This window comes from Triturus cristatus, chromosome 6, assembly GCF_964204655.1.
Source record: "Triturus cristatus chromosome 6, aTriCri1.1, whole genome shotgun sequence".
Lineage (NCBI taxonomy): Eukaryota > Metazoa > Chordata > Amphibia > Caudata > Salamandridae > Triturus > Triturus cristatus.
The window spans coordinates 1,351,138,800-1,351,165,922 of record NC_140589.1 but is presented as its reverse complement, the minus strand read 5'-3'; the positions used below and the strand labels follow the sequence as shown (position 1 = coordinate 1,351,165,922).

At 45.9% G+C, this 27,123-nt stretch overlaps 1 protein-coding gene across 1 annotated transcript in view; it reads left to right on the top strand.

The window, feature by feature from the left end:
• Positions 1–27,123, top strand: part of LOC146821409 (uncharacterized) — a 687,497-nt gene that overhangs the window by 349,824 nt on the left and 310,550 nt on the right. The window contains exon 3 of the mRNA XM_085609845.1: positions 22,790–22,921. Within this exon, the coding sequence (XP_085465971.1) occupies positions 22,790–22,921 (132 nt within the window). The remainder of the gene's footprint in view (positions 1–22,789; positions 22,922–27,123) is intronic.

Sequence of the window (27,123 nt, the reverse complement as noted above, 5' to 3'; positions counted from 1 at the left end):
GACAGCCATTTAGAATAAAGCTCGTGGTCGGGATGGTCCGTGGATCCATCGCGCCTCTAGATATCTGTGGATATTTTTGCAGCAGTGAAATTGCAGTGGATCCATATGATCTGTTCTGACTACGATGCCCAGCATTCCTCGCTCGTTAACGCAAGAGCGGTCCATACAGGGCGGGACATTGGGTGCATATCAAGGCGTCAGAACGTGCACTTTCAACATTGTCCACGCCTCTGAGGAAGAAGCCTTATTAACTTCAAAATGCGTGAGGCAACAAGGACGCTGTTGAACTGCCTAAGCTTGCAGGGTGCTGGCACGACTTGTACCAATAAAGGGTTCTCATACCATGATGGCGTCAGAGTGCTCCCTACATCAGGGCAACCTCGGGAGCAATAATATATATATATATATATTCATATATATATATTCCCTGAAAAAAACAAAGGTTACAGGGACGTTATAATTAGGGTCAGATTTCACTCATACAAAACCAGAGAAATTCGGCATTTATAGTTAGCTGAGCTAACTAACTTACGCACCCGCAATACACTGCTCATGACCTGACATATTACATCACTCCTGACATGGTCATTGACATCACTAATGACTTCTCAAATGACATCACTGATGCCATCACTGATGACTTCATCCAGTGAGTGTAAGTATTTTGAAAGAGTTTATGATTGCTAAACATATATACTAAGGTACTACAAAACCTATAGTAGTATACTAGGTGTACTACTAATGAGTGATACTATTTTCAATATATATGTTATGTGAGTGGCTGTGTGACTGTATGTATCCTTGTGCGTATCGGTGTGTGAGTGGCTCTATGGGTGTATAAGTGGTTGTGTAAGCATCTGTGCTGGTGAGTGAGATGCTGTGTGAGTGGCTGTATTGGTGAGGGAGTGGATGTAAGGGTGGGTGAGTGACGGATTAAGAGTCTCTATTAGTGGGTAGGTGTGTGTGTAGTGACTGTACGGGTGAGTGAGTGGTTGTCTCAATGGCTATATGAGTAAATGACTGGGTGTGTAAGTGGCTGTATGGGTGAGTGAGTGGCTGTTTGACTAGGTGTTTTGTTTGTGACCTCCTACTTCCAACCTCAGCAGTGGCCTTCTACAGATCTATTTCATAAGATCCCTGCAATACAGACATCCAAACAAATTAAATACACAACACTTCTCAGATATACAACACCAGTTTGGCAAGCAATTCAGTACTGCATAAAGGCTGTAAATAGTTAATGGCCCTGAAGCATGGTGTTGCCAACTAGTCTTCTGTGGGCAGTAAATGTGTTATCCTCACATGGGCCACAGTATCAAACTGCATGTCCAAGACTACATGTACACTTATGTGCAGGTTGTCGACTGTGTTCTCTCTCAATTAAACATCTTGGTACCAAAATGGTACTCCAATCTCCACAAGTACAGAATTGATAAAAACAGTCGAGGTAATGCAATTGTCCAGAAGAAAATGTGGAATATCAGAATTAGGATTGCATAAAATCCCCATAGAATACAGCTACGGCCAAAAGCCCCAATCATCTGCCTCTTTCTATCGAAATACATAATAATAATACGCCAGTTAGGAACCCAAGAAAAAATGGGGAAGGAATGACACACCTAACACACTGGTTCAGAATGGTATCATCAGAAGTTTGGGATTGCCTCAAACCCACTGCTCGGCATTCTGGATCAAACACCAAGAGACACGAGAACTGTGAAACTGTTGTGACTAAGAAGCATTAAACATATTAAACGTGAATCAGTGTATAGCTGCTTATTTCGTACTTTGTTGCGAACTGTTGTAACAAGCCCCAAAACTACCAGGATACAGATCCATAGCCGAAGATGCAGAGGAGAGTTTACTAGCGAGATGAAAAATGTAGCACGCTGGTGGCAATTCCATAAATGCAAGACTGAATGCAGGTAAGGCTGAACACAAGAAGGGAGGGGCAAGAGGGGGAAAATGAATCAGAAATGAGTGGACACAGGTTCCAGGAGAAACTGGGAACCAACAAGAAGAAAGAAAAGTGCAGGGATGTAGTATCAGGTAACGTACTACCGGTATGCAGAGTAAGGCAAAACAACTAGGATATGTTGCTATACACCTTTCCTGTGTTCAAGTGAGTCTCACATAGCAACCCCTATGGAAGACCCACCTGTAACCAGGCAGTAAGGATTATGTAGTTCTCATGCTAGTGTCAATGACCTTCTTTTCAGGGTTTTCCATGCCTATCATCCCAGAAAATGCACATACCTTATCTTTCACCCTATTCCTGATAGTATTCCACCTTCCTCTCTTCACCCCAAAGTTCTTTATTGGGGTAGGTTTATTTAGGAACTGTTCTGAACATTAATCTAGGGACAAGTACAAAAAAGGCTGGTTCTCGCGACCTTTCATTGTCTCCTTTCCAAGACATCAGGTACTGCTGTTGTCTGAACCCAGTAGTGAATTCTGCGACTCCATCGCCGATCTCATCAGCACGCACACGCTGACCTCCACCGACTACATCCTCCTCGGAGACCTGAGCTATCAACAACGACAGCAACTCCTCCACCCTGATCGACAATCTCGCCAACCTCGGCCTAAAACAGCTCGTCACGACGCCGACCCACTTTGCCGGCCACACGCTAGATGCCATCTTCTCCTCAATCCCTCACGTCACCGTCAGCCACGCCCCCGAACTCACCTGGACAGACCACCACTGCATCCACTTCTCCTTCCGGAAACCTGTCACACACCACAGCACCCTACAGACCCTCCCCCCGCCGCTGCTGGAGTAAACTGCAGACAAATCTCGCACTCAACCTTCCAACGAACCCCAGCAACCCATATGAAGGCGCACTCACCCTCGAACGCTGGATGAACGACTGCGCCAACACCGTCGCCCCACTGAAAAACCCCACCAGCAGAGACACCAGCAGAAGAGTCAGCTGGTTCACCCCGGAACTCCTTGACTCAAAACGCACCTGCCGGAAACTGGAAAACATATGGCACAGCGACAAGACGCCAGAAAGCCACGCTGCCCACAAAGACGCCATCCGCAACCACTACCACCTCATCAGGACCGTCAAAAGGACCTCCTTCTCAGACCGCCTTGACAATAACGCACACAACAGCAAGGAGCTCTTCAACATCGCGAAGGAACTCTCCAACCCCAGCTCCAACGACATCCCACCCTCGCAAGCCCTGTGCGACACCCTCGCCGCCTTCTTCCACCGGAAAATCACCGCACCGAACCCACCGCACCCCACCGTGCACGACACCCTGACAACCTGGGCCAACATGAGCATCGAAGACACAATCAAGACCATGGGAACAATCCACTCCGGATCCCCATCCGACCCTCTCCCGCACCACATTCTCAACAAAGCCAGCAATTCCATCGCACCCCACCTGAACAAAATCATCAACCTCTCCTTCGAGACCGCCACCTTCCCTGAGAACTGGAAGCACGCAGAGATCAACGCTCTACTGAAGAAACCCAAGGCAGATCCGAGCGACCTCAAGAACTTCCGGCCCATCTCCCTGCTTCTGTTCCCAGCAAAGGTCATCAAGAAGATAGTAAACACCCAGCTCACCCGTCACCTCGAAAACAACAACATCCTGGACCCCTTCTAATCAGGATTCCGCAGCAACCACAGCACCGATACCGTCCTCATCGCCGCCACAGACGACATCAGGATCCTGCTAGACAACGGCGAGACGGCAGCCCTCATCCTCCTGGACCTCTCCACCGCCTTCAACACCGTCTGCCACCGCACTCTATGCACACGCCTCCACGACGCCGGGATCCAAGAGAAGGCCCTGGACTGGACCTCCTTCTTCCTCTCCGGCAGAACTCAGAGAGTCCGCCTCCCCCTGTTCCGATCCAATGCCTCCAAGATCATCTGTGGCATCCCTCAAGGATCCTCCCTCAGTCCGATGCTGTTCAACGTCTACATGGCCCCACTAGCACGCATCGCCCGACAACACGACCTCAACATAATCTCCTACGCTGATGACACTCAGCTGATCCTCTCCCTCACCAAGGACCCCCTCACCGCCAAATCCAATGAAGGCCGTCGCAGACTGGATGGAGGACAGCTGCCTCAAACTGAACACAGACAAGACGGAAATCCTCATCCTCGGGTCCAACCCCTCCGCTTGGGACGACTCCTGGTGGCCCACGTCACTGGGATCCCCCCGGCACCCACCGACCACGCACGCAACCTGGGAGTCATCCTCGACTCGAAACTCTCCATGACCAAACAAGTCAACGCAGTCTCCTCCACCTGCTTCGACACCCTCTGCATGCTCCACAAGATCTACAAATGGATCCTGACAAACACGAGGAAAACAGCCACCCAGGCCCTAGTCAGCAGCAGACTCGACTATGGAAACGCCCACTATGCCGGAGCCTCATCCAAGCTTATCGACAGACTACAGAGAATCCAGAACGCCTCCGCATGCCTGATCCTCGTGCCGCGACCACATCACCCCCCACCTGAGGAACCTGTACTGGCTCCCAGTCGACAAAAGAATCTCATTCAAGCTCCTGATCCACGCACAGAAGGCTCTCCACAAAACCGGCCCAGCCTATCTCAACAGTCGGCTCTCCTTCTACGTACCCAACAGAAAACTCCGCTCCGCTGACCACGCCCTGGCCACGGTCCCACGCATCCGGAGCACTACGTCCGGAGGCAGATCCATCTCCCACCAAGCTGGCAGGACATGGAACACCCTCCCCCTCTACCTGCGACACAGACCAAAGACTTGCTGACCTTCAGGAGACAACTCAAGACCTGGCTCTTCGACCAATAGCAGCAGCATCCCTCCCCCCAGCGCCTTGAAACCCTCACGGGTATGTAGTGCGCTTTACAAATTATTGATTGATTGATTGATTGATTGAATCAAGGATAGTCTCTCTTAGAAGCCATTCCTAGAAGAGGAATGTGTCTTCAATACCGCAGTCTTAATACAGGCCACAGGAAAATACAGGATGTATCCTCCATCGCATGTATAACTGAAGCTATAATGTAGACTGGCCCAGGGACCACAAATGTATGGGCAAACTTGGGAGGAGACCCTGGCAGACTGAGGTGCCTTGTGAGACTAAGTCACCCACATTATATGTGGAGGCTGGTCTGAGGTGGCAACTGCCTGTGTTTTATGATCTGTTTTTGCCTTCAGGAGATTTTGGTGTGCTATTTTCCTTACTCACCTTATGTATTTTAACAGGTGTAGAAGAGAGACGTACAGAAAAGATGCATAGATGTATGCCTTTCGAACTGTAGAAAGGAGAGGCTCTCAGAGGTGTATATAGAGCAATTGTGTCCTAACCAGGATTGAAGGTATTGTGAATGACTGCGAGGACATTCTGGGTGCTAGTAATAACCCTATTTTAGCTGTTAATGTGAATCATCCTGAGGAAGTGTCAGCATCAGCACAGCCACAAGAAAGAGTATTTCCCGCAATATTCAACAAGAAACCACCTAAAAAGCCTTCCACTTGTGTAGTACACAGACCAGTGGAGGGATTCTTGGGCCCGCTCCTCACCAAAAAATGTAGGTCTAAGTGATTCTACAGGAGCCACCAGCAAGGGAACTCACCGCGAATGTCTATGCAGTTTTAGATTCCAGCGTCTAGAGCAGCTTAACTTCCACCCCGAGCAAAGTAGGTGTGGCTGAGCCCTCCGCTAGTCCAGCAAAATGCAGTTTGTGCGGCCCCCAAAACGATGCTCTTCGACAGAGAGTGGAACTTCTTGAAAGGGAATTGGCCTTGTTGAGGGAGAAGGTCGATGTGCTTGGGTACAGGCCACCTGGCCTAGCCATTCCCCCCCTCCACCTACTAGTATCAGCACAGGTAGAGAATCGGTGGGAAGGAGTTCTGAGGAGGCTAGGCGTGGGCCAGTGATAGGCCAAGTGTCCTAAGCCCAGTTCCCTACTGATAGTTCTATTCCCCACAGAAAATCCAATTTACACCTTGATTTGGATCTAGGCAAGTCTAATAGAGGCAGTGTATTAGATCGGTTTCCTTTAAGAGCTAAATTTGATAGTACCGTTATGACCAGGGAAGGGCAGTTTGATCAGACATGCTTGGGGTCCACATACACAAGGAACCCCAGACTTTAGCGATATCTCCCCTTAGGCGGAAGCCGGGGGCCATATTTTCCCTGTTGTTAATTTGCACTTTGCATTATAAAGATTGAATTGTTGGCAGCGCTTTTTAAAACTTTTTAAAACTTGTGAATATTTTAACTTGCCTTTTTAAGCTAAGAGACCGGACACTCGTGTGCGCGATATTAGACGCAACAAGGCTCCTGGTACCTGATCCTTCACTCCCGGCTCAGCCGATTGAGGTGCTGACGCAGTGGGGTCAAAGGGCGCTAGCCGCCATCTTACCGGGACAAAACAGGTTGCGGTCTAGCTCTAGGACGCCTCCCGTCCTCCTCTGCAGAGTATAAATTTCCATGCCTTCCCGACCGCGCAGCGGGCGCGCGCGCCAAAGGCAAGCCCGTCTGCGCCCGTCCGCGCCGGGTTCGGGCCGTGGGCCAGAACCCCTGGTTCAACCACGCAAGGGGCCCAGATCACCTATTCCTCGGACTCCTTGTTTCAGCTCAGACCACGATATACTAATGGATGTCCCCACTACGACCCTGAGTGATTAGAGATGCTATCATCATATGCCCAGAATGTAAGTGCATTCCTCCATTTATAAATAATTTAAGATATGGAAAGAAGGGAAATGAAACCAAAAATATTTTTGTGGCATTAATCAATGCGCGTTCAGTTGGTAGGCATAGACATGAAATAGCGGATTTAATCCAGGATTATAATATAGATATTTTATACATGGCTGAACGATTCTTCTGACCCGGATTTAGTGATTGCAGTCCCACCGGATTTCTCCATTCAGAGAATGGACAGGCTGGGAAAGAATGGGGGTGGCGTAGCAATAATATCACGGTCTGAGTTCCCTATAAGAACTAATCCCATTCACTCCTCGTCCTGTGAAGCTCTACATTTTAACATCTTGCTCACACCTACATTTAATCTCAAAGGTATACTTATATACCGGCCACCGGGCCCCCGCAATGATTTTCTGTCTAATTTTTGTTCATTGCTGGAAACCCTAGCTATTGAGGACTCTTGTATGATACTAGGGGATTGGAATTTCCATTTAGATAAAATTGACAATACAGACACGCAAACGCTATTGGCAGACCTTGATGCCTTTGGCCTTTCCTCTGAGATTACCTAATCCACACACGAGGCTGGCCACACGTTGGATGCTATTTTCTCTAATATTAATGGGCTAAAGGTCTCAGATATTCTGCAATTTACGTGGTCCGACCATCATGCCATATTGGCCGGGATTATCGTCAATTCTGTACATTGTAGGAAGCACGTGCCAAGAAATCAAGAGTGCTTTAAAATTTGGAAAGATTTAGACTATGTCGCTTTTAAACAGCACCTAGAAAGATCACGTCCTAAGATTTCCCCAGAAGCTAACACAGCGGCCAATCAATATACCTCCTGGATTGGAAATGCGATTGATACCCTTGTACCTATAAAATCTATATAAAAAAATAGGACGACACCATCTGCCCCATGGTTTAATGAGTAATTAAGAAAAAAAAAGCAGCAATGCAGAACTCAGGAACGTTGTTGGCGTAGATCCTATGACATTGAGAGCAGAAGGAAATACAAAGACACTTTACATTATTATAAAAAAATGATCAATGAGGCAAAGAAAAAGTTCTATGCACAACAAATAGAGAATGCGAAGAACTCTAGTAAACAACTGTTTGAAGTAGTACAGCAGTTGGCCGGTAAAGTGGTAGATCTAGCCCCCCTCCTCCTCGCAGAGATTTTGCGACTCTATAGCAAAATTCTTTTTCACTAAAGTAAACGATATTTATGTAGAGTTCGCATCTAAGGTCAATGTAGACTACAATCTTTCTAATCATGGGCGGTTGCACTGTTCCTTAGACCAATTTAAAGATATAGATACTGCACACATGAGGACCATCATACAGCAGATAAAATCGGGATCGGCACTGGATCCCTGCCCTCCAAAAATTCTTCTCCCAGTCTTGGAAACGATTATAGAGACGGTACATCTTAGTCTGTAATACTGTATTTAAAACAGGTATCTATCCAGATAGCCTAAAAAATACGACAATTAAACCTCTTCTTAAGAAACCCTCTTTGGATAAAGAGGAACTTAAGAACTACAGACCTATTGCAGGACTACCATTCCTGGCAAAAGTGCTTGAGAAGGCTATAAATTTCCAACTGGCAGAATATATAGAACAACATAAATTGCTGGATGACACACAATTCGGCTTCCGGAAGCTTCATGGCACGAAGACGGCCTTGATTAAAGCCGCAGATGACATCAGAGTCATCAAAGACCAAGGGGGGACAGCAGTGCTAATACTGCTGGACCTCTCGGCTTTCGACACGGTCAATCATTCCATCTTGATTGACCGTGTCGGAAATCTAGGCATTCAAGCAAAAGCCAAGGACCTGCTTGCCTCCTTCTTATCAGGCAGAACACAGGCGGTAACGCTAGGCCCTTTTAAATCTGCAAGCCTGGCGTTGGCTTGTGGGGTTCCGCAGGGCTCATCCCCAAGTCCGACACTATTCAATATCTATGTGTCGGACTTAGCTAGGGTTATTAAACAACACCGGATGAGCCTGACCTCTTATGCGGATGATACCCAGCTTGTGCTTGCCATTAAGAACGATGGGGAGGAGGTAGCGGTAAGGTTCCAGGATGGTATGCTGGCAATCAGAGACTGGGTGGCAGTGAATTGCCTGAAATTAAATTCTGAGAAGACTGAGGTGATCATCTTTGGAAAACTTTCCCCAGGGTGGTCATCCGTCTGGTGGCCTCCATCTATGGGAACGCTGCCGACTCCGGTATCTAAAGTTAGGAACCTAGGTATCGTCTTCGATGATAAACTTAATTTCGCCTCTCATGCAAATCAGACGGCCTCAACTGCATTTCAGAAACTAAGGATTATTAAAAAAGAAATTCCGTTCCTACCTGACAACGCGGCTAAAACAGTAGTGAGCACTTTAGTTCTCTCATCTTTAGACTACTGCAATGGCCTTTTTGCAAATGCTCAAACTCGGGTGATAGCGAAAATGCAGTCAATCCAGAATGCGGCGGCAAGACTGCTTTCTAAAACCCCCAAATTTGCTTCTATGAGTCAAACCATTAGGGATTTTCATTGGCTTACAATCAGGAACAGGATCAAATTTAAGACCTTATGTCTTACTTTTAAAGCCCTAAACAAGCAAGGTCCACAAGTTCTTCAAGATCAATTAACCTTATATCAACCCACCAGATCCCTGAGATTGATGATGAGTTTACAAATCATGTCCCACGCACAAAAACTGTGTCTTGGGGAGACAGACGTTTTGTGGTATCAGCAGCTAGAATGTGGAATATGTTACCACTACACATCAAATTAAGTCAAACTCTCCTTCAGTTCAGGAAATTACTGAAGACTTGGCTATTTAACCAATAACTATGCCTACTGTTTCTGCTATAACTCATCCCCTTTGATTACTGCTGAAGTCTTACTCATCCCCTTTGATTACTGCTGAAGTCTTAGCGCCAAGACGCCTAAGGGCAAACGTTGCGCTTAATAAATTGTAAAAATAAATAAATACATTTCTACAATTTACATGACCTAGGTCCCTAAATATACGAGTCCCCACAGATATGAAAGCCAAGAATCCCTCCACAATAAAGTAATCCATTGGATAAGATACGTGAGGGGATGCAGGTCGGTAATACGGGAGGATGTGGCAAAAGTAAGGAGGATCAAAAAGGATGGCTCGCAGACAGACTGTATTGAGATGCAGGTACTCAATGCTGAAATTGCTGGAAATCTGGTGGAACTCGTCAATCCAGTTTCGTAATTCCCCATTATGGACATTAGATGGGGAAGGAACAGAGTCCGGTCTGAGTACAGTCGATTGACTGGACACAATTTTGCCATCAGTCCCTGGTACCAAAATAAAGGGGGGGGGAGACGATGTAGCCTCCTGTCCAAATAATAGGGGGGTAGGCATAGTGGAGCGGGGGAGTCCATTGGTCGACTGCATTAGGCATATAAGTGTTAGAGGTATTCGATCTGTGGGCAGCAGTCCAGGGACAATTCGTTTTCTTTCCTGGAACATTGCTGGGTTGCAAAAAAACTGTTGCTCCCAGAGTGGAACAATTTCATAGATAGCCAAGACATTTGCCTGTTTCAGGAGACTTGGAGCCTGGTACCTCTCCACAAATCTGGGTTTGCCACCTACTTCATTCCAGCCATAAGATCAGGGAAAGGTCGACCAGCAGGGGGGCTCCATATCTGGCTAAACACCTCTCTAAACTGGTCAATTTTTATGCACACAACCCCCTCAAATGACATTTTACACCTAACGGTGAAAGGCCCCAAAAATGGTTTTAATTTGGAAATATTCAATGTATATGCTAGAGGGTCTCCCGGGGTACAATTTTCTTCAACTATAGCAGTACTAGAGAATGAGCTGTCTAGCATCAATCCCAACTCGGTATCTATTGTGGCAGGGGATTTCAATTGTACTTATGAACTCCTTTGTGTTGAGGATGTTTTGGGCATTGGCGAGCAGGACACTAAATTTGCAATCCCCCCCTTAGTCTAGCCCCAATTAAGAAGTGGACCCAAAGGGCCATACAAATGAGCGTCCTAACATTGGAGCACAATTTAAGAGCTGTAAATGGTAGGACACGCTCTGATCTGTGCGGGGCCATTACATATATTAGGCCCAGTTGCCCGTCAATGATTGACTATATCCTGCTGGATATACGGCTCTGGCATGATTTAGCGGGTATGGAAATTCTACCGTCCCAGGACAGTGACCACAATCCGCTATGCATGCTTTTAAGTAATAATTGGACAGTTTTCAGGTCCCATAATGAAGCGAGACTGTCAACAAAAGAAGTAGTGCCCTCTAACTGTAACCGACGCCTTAAATGGCATAGGGTCTCACATGAGGAGGATAAACTGTGTAAAATAAGAGACCTCATAGAGCAGAAGTTTTTAGAGCTTGATCTGCTCAGAGAGTCCTTTGTGAGAGCACAGAACTCTCCCCTTCCAAATTTCTATCAAGAGCCTTGCACGCACAAAAAAATCACTAGGCCTTCCAACCCGTGGTATTCAAGTGCATGTAGGGAAAAGAGACGCATGCTAACTGTAGCCCTTCAAAGCAACAACACTTCTTCTGTCAGATCTGCCAGGAAAGAGTAGGGCTAGGACAATTGAGCAAGCCAAGCGCATTTGGGAAGAAGCGCACTGGCAGGATCTTAAATCCGCCTTCCTTTTGAAAAATGCCACATTGTTCTGGGGACTCATCGACAAAGGTAGCCGAAAGGGCGCTGATCTGATGCCCAATCACATCACGGAACAACAGTGGCACACAATTTCCTTGGCCTCTATAGCGAGGGCCATAGTTCTTTATCTTCTAACTGCGAGAAGCTCCCTCTATCTCTGGAGGATCCCTCACTAGATGTGATCCCCGAGGCTGTTAGGCCATCCAATCTTTTTATGTTCAACGAGGTCTCCCTTGCTATTACAGGGTTAGCTTCAGGAAAGGCGGCGGGCCCTGATGGCATTCCCGGTGATCTCCACCTCCAAGAACCAAAACTATGGGCTGATTTAATCTTGCTCATATTGAATTTTACTGCTAGAGGTCACCCTGTTCCGGACTCTTGGAAGGGTGCCGAAGTGGTAGCCATATTCAAAAAGGGGAACAGGGAGGATCCTGCCAATTACAGGCCGATTAGTTTTAATCGACGTAATACAAAAGGTGGTTGGCAGGGTCCTCCTTATGAGGGTAAAGTCGTGGGTGGACGATGTCAATGTGCTCTCGCACTTTCAGGCAGGATTTAGACAGAGGGTGGGCACGATGGATCAGGTCTTTCGGTTCTACATGATCCATTGGAAAGTAGTGGTCATTGGGAATGGCGGCCTATATTTGGCCTTCATCGACCTTAAGACCGCGTTTGACCTGGTCCCTCGTGCCAAACTCTGGCAGGTGCTGTCCGACTTGGGCTTTCCACCTTTGATTCTTGACATTATCAAGCACCTCCATGAGGGGAATTATGCTAAAATCAGGTGGGGCAATCAGGGCCAGCTGACAGAAAGGGTGGCGGTGAATAGGGGAGTAGGCCAGGGTGGTGTGCTGGCTCCAACTCTGTTTTCCCTCTTTATAAATGGGGTGGTTGACCATCTGAGAGAGGATCCATCAGATGCCCCAACCCTGGCAGGGGAGAAATCCTCTACCCTCCTCTTCGCCGATGACACCCTTTTGATGTCAAAAAGCCCAAGTGGCCTGCAAAAGCTGCTCGATAGGTTCAGCCAGTTTTGCGATGCACGGGGTTTAGTGATTAATACCACCAAAACAAAATTAATGACACTATCCCCATCTAAACGTTTTAGGAATGGCATCACACTTAACGGTATGCCATTAGATACTGTAGAATCTTTTGATTATTTGGGCATCCGGATTAACAACACGATGAAATGGAACAGCCATTTAGCTAAAATGCTCTTTAACCATAAGAGGGTGGCGGGGGCAATTCTAAGAGAACAGCGGCTTTCCTTCAGTAGACCAGCAGTCCCGGCCCTTGCGGTCTATGATGGGAAAGCTCTACCCTCAGCACTGCACCGGGCGGAGCTCTGGGGGTTTGAGAATATCAGTGACCTGGAGAAATCCGAGAATCATTTTTTTAGAGGACTGGTCTCTCTCCCATCTTCCACCCCCCTGATACCATTTCACAAGGATTTGGGCAAGCGTTCTATTAAGGACATAGCAAGATTGCGCCCGCTGCTCTTTTGGGTCCGCTTGAGACGCACCCCGGAACTGGCCAGCTATGCCGCTGCCCTGAATGAGATCATTAATCTAAATACAGGCAATAAGATCAAATTGATCTGTAAACTAAAGCAGTTGGCCACAGAAATTGGATATGGGGAGGATTGGTCCAGCCAGATCCCACCCGCAAAGCAAATCATTAAAAAAGCCTACTGGGATTGGGTGAAGGGAGAGGAAGCTCGAAACCCCAACCGAGGGATCCTCACTGACCAGTTCCTGGAGCACAAGCTTGAGGGAAAAACCGAGCAGTATCTCGATTTTATACAATCTCCACGTGACAGAATGCTCTACATGAAGCTTAGGTTTGGAACCCTCCCGCTTAACACTTTGGTAGCAGGTTGGAAAAACCAGAGCACAACATCTGCCAACTGTCCTGGGTGCTTCGCCCCCAATGAATCCATCCCCCATTTCCTCTTTGCGTGCCCGGTTTATAGGCCGGAAGGAGGAAACGGCTTAGTCCAATCTGCAGAAATTTGGGTTTTGTGGACTATAGGGTGGCGCTACGTTTTATCTTAAATGATGCCTCTTCCCTTGCCATGGTCTGTGGGGTAGCCACATTTTTGGGGTGTGCCTGGTTGATACGTACCAAATTGTCAAGGCCTAGCAAGAGTTAGGCCCTTAGAGATATATGAGTATTTTGTTTTGTTATAACAGGAAGTGTTTTTTATGGTCTTTTATCTGTACATATTCCCTTTTTATATCCTACTTTTATATTGTCATAGGCTGTATAATGATGGATTTTTATCACATTTAATCCGGAGTTAGACCGCTCCTCGGGGCCAGCCCGCCGTCCGGCGACCGCCGCCCTACACATGCAGGCGGAGTTGATCAGGCTCGACATGCTCGACGTTTGGCGACATCGTCACCCGGGTAAAGGGGACTACACGCATTACTCGGCATTTCACGATGTGCACACCAGAATAGATTACTGGTTGGTGTCTCGGTCGTTGCTCGCGTGCGTTGCGGACTGCGAGGTGTGGCCGCGCACTTTGTCGGACCACTCCCCTTTGCTGCTAGCCCTGACCACTCCGCATCGGCGGGTGCCGCCGTTCACGTGGCGGCTCCCGCCATATTCGCTGCTGGACGACGTGTTCCGCGGGGAACTGGCGGACGAAATAGACAGGTTCTTTGAGGTCAACACAGGCACAGTCCAGTAGTTTCCAAATAGTGTGGGACTCGTTCAAGGCTTATATTCGTGGGGTAGCGATGACCAAGCATTCGGGAGTGCTTAAATCCATCCGGCGACGGCTCGGAGCTCTGGAGACGCAGATAGCTCAGCTGGAGCTGCATCAGGGGCCTTCGGTGGACCCGGAGGTGACCACGAGGCTGCAGCGCTTGGTCACTGAGTTCAACAGGGAGGTTCAACATATGGGGAAGTATGCCACAGCCCGCACGTACGGGGAGGGTGAGCGCCCGGGATCCTTACTAGCGGGAATACTGCGTAACACAAGGCGACCTCTGGTCATTGACGAGCTCGTTACGGCTACGGGCGATGTGATTACTGAGGAGGAGGGGATCATAGAAGAATTTAGGGCCTATTACGCTGGGCTGTATAAATCGCAGTCCTCGCGCATGGAGGATGAGATAGACGACTACCTCAGTTACCTCAAAATGCCGTTTTTGTCCAACTCGCGGCGGGAATTCTTGGCGCTGCCCATACAAAAAGACGAGATCGTGGAGGCCTTAGGAAGTATGCGGGCGGGCACTGCTCCGGGGGCAGATGGGCTGACGGTGGCTTTTTATAAGGCCTTCCAGGACCAGCTTCTCCCGCACCTTATGGCCCTTTTCGACGACATCTGCCTCGAAGGCAGTATGCCTGACACGATGCGAGAGGCTCTGCTTGTTACAATTCTAAAACCCGGGAAGCCTCCCGACCAGTGCGGATCCTATAGACCACTCTCACTGATTAATGTCGATGCTAAAATATATGCGAAGGTGCTTGCCACGCGTTTGGCGCTTCTGGTGCCGGAGCTCGTGGCACCAGAGCAGGCGGGCTTTGTCCCGTCCAGGAATCTTACATACAATATCCGCACGGTCCTGGGGGTCATGCAACATGTGCGCCCAGAGAGTAAAGCCATGGCGCTCTTTCTTGATATGGAGAAAGCGTTTCTCAGTGGAGTGGCCGTTTATGGTACGGGTGTTGAGGAAGTTTGGGCTGGGAGAGCCTTTCCTACAGATGATCGGGGCATTGTATTTCAGACCCACTGCCCGGCTTCGACTCGGAGATCGTGTGACGGAGCCGTTTGCAATCACAAGAGGGACCAGGCAGGGCTGCCCCCTCTCCCCACTTCTTTACGCGCTGGTGGCGGAACCCTTGGCGTGCGCAATAAGAGAATACCACAGATTCGAGGGAATTAACTTTCCTTCTTATAAGATTGGTATTTCTACCTATGCGGACGACACGCTATTGTACATCAGAGACCCGGAGGAGAATCTCGCCTCTATCTTGCGGGAGGTGGTGCGGTTTGGGGCGCTGTCGGGCCTCAAAGTCAACTGGCACAAGTCACTGGCGTTCCCGCTGACTCCAGTTACATTGCCGTTTCCTATGGAGTACCCCTTGCAGTGGACGACGGACTCGATCCGCTACCTGGGCATCCGGCTGCACAGGGACCCGGAGATCTTGTTTAGGGAAAACTACGGGGTGGCTTATTCCAAACTTGTGGATGAGGTGGAGGAATGGAACAGGCTGCCCCTCTCGCTGATGGGCAGGGTAGCTATTATGAAAATGATCATCCTACCGTGATTTCTGTTCCTCTTTACCAACATTCCAATAGTGCTACCCAGGTCTTTCTTTGCGCAGCTGACTCAGACCCTGGTACGACTGGCCTGGGGGGGTGGGCAGCCGAGAGTCCAGTGGAAAGTGCTGACGTTGCCATACGAGATGGGGGGCCTTGGAGCTCTGGACCTGGAGAGTTATTACAGGGTAGCGCAGGCGTCCCATCTGCATGCGTGGATCCATGCTGAACCAGATGTCCCACATGTGCTACTGGAGCGCTTATTCGCGGACCCGGTACCACTCCCGGCGACGATCTTCCTGCCCGTGGATCAGAGGGCAGGACTGTTGGACTCGCTCGGAGCTACCAACCACGCGTGGCATGCTAATGAAACGGCAGGACTGTGACCTCTTATACTCCCCGTTGATGCGGGTGGAGTGGGCAGTTTGGCTCTCTCCTCTGCGAGAAGCAGGGGTGACGCGAGCGCTGGGTGCTTTGGGTATAGTTAGGATGGCTGACTTGTTCCAAGACGGCGTGGCTAAGACACTGGAGAGTATTGTATCGGCACAGCCGGGATGCACGTTGCTCCAGCGCTTTCAATTCCACAGGGTTCGGGGCGCACTGCTGTCTCTTCTGGGGCCGACTGCTGCGGAGCCGCCCGAGATCCCGGAGCTTACATATGTCATTAAAACTGCGGCGCCGTCCAAGCTGGTCTCGACGCTCAAAAAGATTGGGGACCAACACAGGGAGCCCCAGTGTTCTGCTGCGCGGCGAGCCTGGCAAATGGACCTCGAAATGGACATTTCGGATGAGATGTGGAGATACTGCTGCTCCAGCACTAAAAAGGTCTCTCTGAACGGTCGACTCCGCTTAATACACTTTAAGTTCTTGCAGCGGGTCTACTACACCCCTGAAAGGCTACATCGATATGGGTTGCGCCCCACGGCGGAGTGCGAGCGATGTCATGCTCAAGTTGCTGACTTCATACACATGGCCTGGCTTTGCCCAGGAGTGGCCCGGTTCTGGACGGCGGTATTCCGCGAGTTGAGCCAGATCTTGGAAAAAGAGATCCCCCCTGATCCGGCTCTAGCGCTGTTGGGCTACTCCAAGCCGCTTCCGCGGGCACTGAGGCGACTGACGGACGTGGCGTTGCTTATTGCGAGACGAGTCGTGGCGGCCTGTTGGATGAGAGGGCCACTTCCCACTAAGAAAAGATGGGCTAGGGATATGCTGTACTGTAGCACGCAGGCGGAAACGTATAGCGAACTGTTGCCCCCCAGGAGTCGCCCTAAGAACTTCTGGGCGCTGTATAGCACTTACTTGACAACTGGAGACTCTGAGGAGGCAGGCCGAGGGGAGGTGCAGCATGGAGACCTGGAGGTCTGTGGCGGGGTAGTGGAGGGTGGGCCACCGGATTAGAGTCCGATAGAGGTGAGATGGGCTATGAAGATAATGCGGCGTGTGAGAGAGTGACTGGTTGGCGGGAGGTGGGTCGGGGTGCCCCCTGTATGAGGCGTGCGCTACCTTGCGGTATGATTGCGAAGCGGAAGCTGGAACGGCCACGCCGGCCAGGCCTGGACGCATGGTGTGTGATGTCCAGCAGTAGTGCGATGCCCGGGTTAGACACAGCGTGCATGAGTGGACATGAAACGGGTGAAGACAGTGACACGATTGTGACCGGGGTGGGGGGGCGGGATGTTGAGATATGGTACACGAACATTCAGGTGCTTGGGCGGACTGCCCGTAGGTTGGACGGAAGGGCCGGTTACACCACTGTGCAGGCCGGGGGGGCATCCGTGTAACATGTGTCGGTAATGCTGCAGCACGGGCTACATTATGCAGAACTGCAACGCCGCCGGCCCTCCGGGGTGTCGGCTAAATGGCTGTGTGAACACTACAGGACTGTCACGGACGGGATTTCTGCAGTAACCCTATGTATACGGAGTGTACGGCAGTCTGCTAGGCCTATTTACTATATCTCAATAAAGGTTTTTGAAAATTAAAAAAAAAAAAAAAAAAATGATGGATTTTTATGATGAATCAAATTTGCTCGTACTTTTATGATATTTTATATCGAATAAAGTGATATACAGTATATAGTGCGCTGTTACACACACATTTGGCCAAGGAAAGAACTGAAGAAAAAGTTTGATTCAGCCTTTCCATCTGTCTGTAATAGCTAGTTTAAGGAAAGTGCTTTATACCTGTTCTTCTCATTAATTTGTTGCAGACATTGACGATGAACTGTAACCCTTGAACTGTAATTATAAGGCAGGCAACACATGAAGTCTGAATACATGATAGACAAAAATCTGAACCAATTATGCTGTTGTAGGCAAACCTTTCTTAGGAAATAAGTGTCTCAACTTGGCAAAATAATCCACAACTACTAGTAGTGTGTCGAGTCCATGCTATGGTTGCAACTCCGCGACACAATCCATGGAGATCATGGACCCCAATTGATGAGGTTTGGAAGTGGTTTTATTAACGCTACAGATCTAGCTACGTCTAACCTGGCTGCAGAAAATGTATCAACGTTTTCAAAAGTCCTTTATGGACTCAGTCATATTGTGCCACTGGAGATGTCCCTTTAAAAGATTGTGCATCTTCCTTTGTCAAGGCTGTTCTGCAGCGTGTGAATCGTGACACCACCTCATGGCTCATAATTGTTGCTCTTTGTGGTGAAGATACAAGGCTTCTTTTCGATACAGCAGATTGCCTGCTGCCTCTGGTCCAATTGTTCTTTCTCTTAGTCCACTGCATTTACAAACTAGATCAATAAGAACTCAATTTTTTGCGCTTACTTGATGTCATCGGCCTCATTTCCCTCCTGTAGTGTCATGTTTCTTGAACAATATTCATGACTCCACACAGGAGCCCCAATTCTCAGCCAAAAGAGAAGGGTATGTCTCTATTTTGCGTAGAAGTTTGTAAAGACTGCTCACCTCAATTTGAGATGACAGTTTTGTTAGAAAACAGTTGCAGTCTTCCACAATGGTTGTACATGTTTTGGTTCATTTACCCGATGCCGGATATCTCCAGTGTTTATTCTCCATTAGCATTTCCTTCCCTCAGTGCCTCTCCCCAGCATGTTCAATATGTACTTCATGCCGTGTAGAGCACCTGGGGCCATATTACAGGATATGGTGCGCTCTTTGTTTGTGTCGGGTTCACCTGTCAAAAGGTGCGGCCTGCGCAAACAAGAAGAGTGCACAGGATTATAATGAATGCGCCGCCCCAGGGCAGCTGCAAAGTCTTGCTGCCCTGGGGGCAGTGCATTCAAGTGAAATACAAAGCGTCTTTGAAGCACCCGCCTGCACATTTAAGGGGGATTAGAGATCCCCTGGCTGGCGAGTGCAGCGTGGGACTGCACCCGCCTGCAAGGAGAAATCCCCCTCCACCCCCTCCAGAGGGCTACTATCAGGGGACGCACTGACTGTGCGCCACCTTTAGGTGACGCACTGTCAGTAAACCTCCTGAGAGCTTCCTTGCCTTTGTGCCTGTGTCTATAATATGGCACGTTTAAGAGATTCCCTCCTTTGCTTGGGGCCACGTCCCTATGGTAATAGCACCGGTGCTATATGTGCGCCAGTACTATCTGTATTACAGAAAGGGCCTCACAAGCATTTGTGGCCCTTTCTATAATGCCAAAGTGCCCCGGAGATGCGCAAAGCGGGCACACATTCCCGTTGCACCCCCAGGGCACTTTCCATAATACAGCCCCTGGTGTTTGTAAATTGTTCTCTGGCTCAGCTCTATTAGGTTTGCTTTCATGCCTACAGGTGATTTGAGTGAACTTGTATCAATGCATCAACCCTTGAAATTGAATGACAGGCTTTTGTAGCCCCACAGAAGTGAGGTCAATGCTTTTGTGTTACTAACAGTCTCTAAACAGTAATCCATGGGCACTACGTTGATCTGACACAAACATTTTACGTTCTCTTCAATCACACACACACAAAAAAGGCTAAAAAAAGACACAATAACTAAAAAACTTGTTTATTTCAACATCGCAGCCTTTTGCTCAACATATTGAAAATAACCACAAAGTATATGATTAAAACAGCACAAATAAACGTCGCAAACAAGAATAAAATGACCATTTATACCATGAGTAAAATGTCCTCTAAAAACCTAACACCCTAAAACCTACTTCTATGTACTACACTTTGAGGGCATGGAAAGTAAAATAACTTGCATATAGATTTTCTTAGGGAGAATGAGCGCAGTGCATACCTGTTTATAGCAGAACACTATAATTACCAGGAGTCAGAGAGGCTCTGTTCCCTGCCAAAAACAAACATATGTCGCATTAGCATCAGCTCCTCCTAGACCTGGGCTCTATATCAACTTTCAGTAGAAAGTGCGATACAGCAGCATCCCTGTCAGGCAGGATCGTCTCTGGCAGTATGGTGCTCATGAAAATCTAGGGCGAAGGACTTTTCTTGACAAGTAGCAGTCTTTTTGGACTTTATCCTATCTATGATTGGAATTTCCAACATCACCTTAGAAATATTTAAAATAACCAGTGAGCTTTAAGACACTAGTCTAAGATGCGTTCCTTTAAAAAAAATATGGTAAGATTACGACAATTCAGACTACATTTTTTTGTGGTTATTTTTCTTTGTTTGGCTTTGAAATTGAAATAACAAAGCACTTGTTTCAGACTGATGTTGCACCATGGGCCTTATTCATCAACGTTTTGCGTCGCCTTTATGCCCCACAATGGGTCGCAAGGGCAATGCAAAACCTAAGTGAGAGTTATCAAGCCACACAAGGGCACCTTGCATGGCCCTGCATGGCTTGATAAATCTAGAGTAATCCAAAGCAGAGCAAATCACTGCCTTGCGTTACTCTGCGGGAAGGAGGTGTTCCATGGGTGGAGAGTAGGTGTTCCCATCTACCCATGGAAATTGGCGCATTCCCAGATTTACCATTAGTTGTAGACCTGAGAATGTGTCAGAAGGCTACGCCTCCCCAGGTGAGACGTTAGGAGGAGAAATATCTTTATAACTCCTAGTTTTTTCCTTCTTTCTACGTGTGCTACATTCAACAGCACAACTAGAAAAAGGAAAATGCCTCTCAGGTTTGTTTTTTGCAGGAAGATGTACCTTCCTGCACAAAACCAATCCTACCTACAACACAGGTAACCTTGAACCATGACGCAAGTGTGCCTACGTTGGCGCTAGCCAGCCAAAAACGTGCCAGCGCTAGCAAAGGACAGGAATGTGCCATGTAATGGTAAATATGGCGCATTCCTAACCCTGTCCCTTTCACGCAACACATCGCAGCAAGTTGGCTTACTGTGTTGGGCTGCGTAAAAGAATGATAAATCTGGCCCCAGGTGGTTTATTGATGTCTATATTTAAATGACTTGACACTTTCAAAGTTCTTGGAATGAGAAGGACCAACACCATCTGTGTCAAAGGCAGACATGTTGATGATTCTGCAGAAATACAAAAAATGGAGTCTCGACCTACACTGGACATCATGTGAGGAGCACTTGATTAGGAGCTGCAACATTTTTCCAAATAGAATCCTTCCTTTCCCCAGACCCATAGTGAACATCTGGTCTTTTATCACATTTTTTCACAATTTATACACTACTTACACCTGCATCATTTAGGTGTAAGTGCGTGAAAGGCAATGTAAATATGATACATGTGTGTTTACTTTATTTTTATCCTTGGCCAACCCGTAAACCTCCTCTTGGGACATCCAAAATGAAATTCCAGAGTTGTCAGTGACATCTCTGCACGCACACAGATCCTTCCTTTCTGGACTGGTTTGTAACTTTGAATACAGAGTTTGATCATTTTCTTTGTGTAAATCTGACTTTGTGGAAAAAGCTTTGAGAATGTGGACAATTCTTCCGGATACAAATATTCACTCGGTTTAGCAAGACTGCAGATCTAACTTTCTGTTGAGTTCACTATTTAGTTACTATGCTAGAGCTAAATGTATTGTGTCAGTGTCCGATGCAAATCCTAGGTTTAATATTACCCTTTTACTCTGTGCTGGTGTAAAAGGAGAGATGATCTGAAGAAAAGTCAACCCCATTCCTGTGAGAACTTGAATGCTGATAAAGGACTCAGACATGAAACCGATATAACCATAGTTTAAACTTAGTGACTCTACCTTGCCTTTCCTGAAACTCTGGTACAGGTTTAAAAAGTATTAATTTAATAGTCAGATGGGCAATGACATTATGACTAAAACACGTTAGGTGCCAAATCCGTACACTTAATTCAAATCTGTCCATTGAGTCTTCTGATTTGAGGCAGTCTAGTAAGACTACTTCTTGCAGAGTTTGTTCCAAATTTGTAACTGACCTGGTGAATAAAAATTATCCACATAGATTCTGTTTTCACTTTCTCCTTAACAACTTTGAATGAGGGCACGTTCAAGGGTTCCTATGCCCACTTTATCCTTCCTATAACACTCCAACACACAAGTCTCTGTCACATCTGACATTGTCATTCTTTTGACTAGGTGTTGGCAGAAATACCTGTGTGAACTCTGTGCATATTGTTATGAAACAATAGTTATTTCAAGGTCCTAGTCCTTCAGAATTTTTATGAATGAAGAAGAGGGGTTTATTCCCTCTAACACATCTTTGCTTTCAGGAATCTAAGGCCTTTCTCAGCACAGCTCAAGAGATAACTGTGGACAGCTCAAACCTGAGGGGTTTCCTTGGGGGCTTCTATGCAGAGGTCTCAATCGAGGTTAACCGAGTTATGTTGTCACCTCTGGCCTCCACCCCTTCTCTTTAACACTGGAGTTAACTTCTCTACAGGAGCTCATCTCCAACTGACCTCCCTTCCCACCTACTTCTTTCAACCTCAGCATCAACCTTCTATTGATGACATCACTAGAGCTCAGTACTGCTACCCCCAGAGTCCATTTCATAACAGCACTTGCACAGATCCCTGTCATACAGACAGCCAAGCAAATGAAATACATGAAACCTTTCAGATATACCTGTTTAGCAAGCACTTCAGTACCACATAAAGGCTTTAAAGAATAAATGACACTGAAGTAAGCTAGTCTACTGTGAGCAGTAAAGTTGTTATCCTTACATGGGTCACAGTATCATACTGCATGTCCAAGACATTAACATGCACACTTCCGTGCAGGTTGGTCGACTGTGATAACAAACTGATTTCTTCTTTACAGGCTGCTGAGTCTGACATGTCCCAGTCATCATCCTATCCATTTGTGGACGTTTATGTGGGGCCTGAGAATGGAAAACTGCCTGTCAACCAGCAGAATACAATCAGCATAACAGAAAAAGAGCCTCCACGCTTGGTATGTGAAACCTCAGTAATAATTTGTGTTTAACAGTGTGATGTGCTGAACGCAAAGTGTATTCTGCATCAGATGATAATATAATGTGTACAATGTTCAACTTATGTTGGTTAAATAAGATTTCAGAAGACCACATGCTGACATGTTACTCTCATCAGACAATATATAAAAATCTTTCAGTTACCCTTAAATTCCTAATGTTGGAAATTTGTCAGAAACAACAAAGTAAGAGAAAGTAAGCAAAACTATAAGTGGAGACGAGTGAAAAGGATGGTCTAAGCAAAAATTGTGAGAAGAAACCAGGAGGTATACAGATGTTAAGGAAAGGGATAAACACAAGTGCTTCTGATTGCTATCTGTTTGACAAGTATTTCTCACATTAGTCATGGTTCCAAACTTGCCATTTAAACCTGGGTATGTTTATGCAACATAGTGTCAGTGATATGAATCAGTTATGTTTTTTGAAATTGTGCAATTTCATGGTGTCTTTGGCCGTAACATAGACAGAATACATTTTTCAAAAGCATTAAAATCATTCTCTCAGCTTTTAATGAACTAAAATTGTATTTTTCGAAATCAGGGTTGTGAGTCAAATGATACCACAATGGTTGGATTTAAGTCTTATAAATGATACAGTATCCAACATGAGTTTGAAAATTCCTTATCAGTATGTCTAATGGCATTGTGAGTTAAAACCAGAATTTTCTCTCTGGAACTCCTTTTGCACACTTGGTCATTTACTCCTCACTCATGCCAATCACTTTCTGATGCATCAATGTTCCCCCAAGATAAAACTAAGAGACTCTAATAAGAGTATATAAGCACTATTGTGCGTATTTAATAGATCAGAAACTCAAATAGGTAAAAATGTATAATACAAATCATCACAAACATTAAAAATTACAAATAATTAGACATCACAAATAATTAGACATTTTGAATATCAACAAAACCAATCATGTATACAGATACACACGAATTCTTAAAAATCATTAAAAACCTAGATTCTTCTATACACATCACTTGCAAAATAAACCATCCCACTGGACAGGAAACTACCAGACAATATAATTTGTCTTGCAACTGTTAATTTGAACACTAATGTAAACAGCACCCAGCAGGGGAAGAAATTCCCCGTCTTTTTCGTTCTTGCTGTCTCTTTTCAAATTTAACATAAATGTGCTGCGTCAACGCGTTTCGGTGAAGTTGTCTGAATGTAACCACCTTCCTCAGGACTAACCGTTATCTTCCCTTTTCCAAGTTATACATTGATAAAGATAAAATCACCTATCATGAAAAAAATATATATAAAATAAATATACGATCAATTAAAACCAATTTCATTGTGTTGCATGACATTTTTCAAAAATAATTTCTATATATCGATTTCATCACACCTGGGGGTCTATTAGGATGGCGGGTAGACTTTAGTCTGCCCGCCACCCTAGCGGTGCAGGGACTGGCTGCCAGTGATGCGGCTGTCCCGCACCAGCAATTAAGATGCCACCGCCACGGTGGCATCCTCTATTCCCAGCATTGTGGCGGGCGGTGCTCATAGCACCTGTAATCCGGTGCCTGATGATGACAAATAATACTCTGTTACTAGAGCCGCCATCTCAGAATGGCCGGTGAGTGCAATTTCCCATATATCTTATCTATTTAGGACCACCATTTAGGACCATTTAGGACCGCCATCCGACTCATATTTATACTCTCTAATTGTTAGTTCATATCTAAGGTCCCATGTAAAAGGATCCGCCATCTTAGATTAGTGAATTGCTATCGACCTGTATGGATATATCTGCCATCTTGGATTGGTAACTATCTGTCAACCCATTCATACTCACAAATGTATCCATATTGGTATTCTCATTTTTGCTATTTACCGGCTAATTTTCAACCCTATATCACCTTTTCTACCTATTCATTTTAGATTTTTCTTTTGTTTTTGATTTATCTACAGTGCCACTTTGAGAATTGACCCGCCGAATTCATTAGGTACAGAAATACAGTATCTTATATCCATTTTTCATATGTATCCATATTGGTATTCTCATTTTTGATATTTACCGGCTAATTTTCAACCCTATATCACCTTTTCTACCTATTCATTTTAGATTTTTCTTTTGTTTTTGATTTATCTACAGTGCCACCTTGAGAATTGACCCGCCGAATTCATTAGGTACAGAAATACAGTATCTTATATCCATTTTTCATATGTATCCATATTGGTATTCTCATTTTTGATATTTACCGGCTAATTTTCAAACCTACATCACCTTTTCTACCTATTCATTTTAGATTTTTATTTTGTTTTTGATTTATCTACAGTGCCACCTTGAGAATGGACCCGCCGAATTCATTAGGTACAGAAATACAGTATCTTATATCCATTTTTCTAAGCTTAAGCTCCATCAAACCACAGTTTCCTGATTATCTATAATGAAGCACTATCCTGGTGGTTATGTTGAGGTTGTCTCTAATCAAGACATCATACTATAGTATTGTACCTTAATACTTATACTGTATCAATAAATTATAACTGAGATTGAACACGCATCACTACGTCTGTAGCTTGCTATGATTATTATTACAGAATTATTTTCATCCATTCTTCTCTCGTGTTCAATCCTTGTTCTACAGTATTCAAAATCGAGATGCACCATTGTTCTAGATTTTTTCTTTTTATTTCTAAGCTTCCTAATCTTCTATTAGTAGTTATCTTCTCTATCACAAACCACTCAAATTCTGTGTGTTTATGATTAAGTGCACTGTAATGCTCCACTAGTGGGGCATTTTGTTTGTTCATCTTTAAAGCCGATCTGTGCTCTAACATCCTTAGTCTGAGTTCCCTCCCTGTTTCCCCAACATATGCTAAGCCACACGGGCATCGTATTAAGTAGACAACATTGCAACTTCTGCAGTTGCTGTGATCTTTTGCGGTCAGATTATAGCCATTGTAAGTTATTGTATTCGTTACTATACTGTGGGCACAAATGGAACATGTTCCACATTTGTGATTACCGACAACTCTACATTTATGCAGAGTGCCCTGTATCATGGGTCGAGTGGATCTGTATGTATTAACCAAGCTTATGCAGATGTTGTCATTCCTTTTAAATGCCAAGAGTGGTTTTGGGAGTTTGATCTCATTCCCTTCATTTTGAATACTCCAGTTAGAATTCACTACATTCTTCAATTTATTGCTTATGTTGGAAAACTGTCTCACGAACACAATTTTCTCATTGGATCTGTCCTGTTTTTATTATTGTTTCTCTCCACAGGGTTCTGCTCTAACATCCTATCTCGGCTGTAGAACCTGGCGCGTTTAAACGCATGTTTTATTAATCTCTTCGGGTATCCCCGATCTAGGAGTTTGCTCTTCAGGATCTCCGAGTGTTTATAAAAGTCATCTAAGGAAGATCAGTTCCTCCGTAATCGAAGGAACTGCCCAAAAGGAATGCTATCTCTCTGTGCTTGCGGATGATAACTTATATAATGCAAAAGTGTGTTTTTGTCCGCGGGTTTTGAGAAGAGTTCAACCGCCAAGGACATTTTTGATGGTAATATCAAGGAAGTTCACAAAGCTGTTATTATACTCAGCTGTGAACTTCAGATTTTGGTCACCTAGATTTAACCACTCTAGCAATTGTAACAAAGTTGCTTCATCTCCTTCCCATATGAAGAAGATATTGTCAATGAAGCGGTGCCAAATTAGTACATTGAAGATATGCCTGTCTTCAAAGTTACCTCCATACAGGCATGCTAAGTTGGGGGCACAGGTGGCCCCCACGCTGGTCCCTTTACACTGGAGGTATAAATCATCCTTGAATAAAAACATGTTGTTCTTAAGGACCAAAGTGAGACATTCCAAAATAAAATCTTTATTTGCACCTCTCAAGTTACTTTCTTTTAGGATCTCATTGATTACTCTAATAGTGTCATCCTGAAGGATATTTGTATACAACGCTTCTATGTCGAGGGTTAACAGCCATTGGTTGTTGTCATTGAATGTGGTACCCTCGATCATAATGTGCGCTGAATCTCGTACATATGACCTTTGTTTCAACACTAGTGGTTTTAGAAAAGTATCAACATATTTACTGAATGGTTCTAATAAACAACCAATACAGCTTACTATTGGCTGTATCAGAGGGTTATTTATATTTTGTGGATCTTTGGCACTCCATAGATTGCTGGTA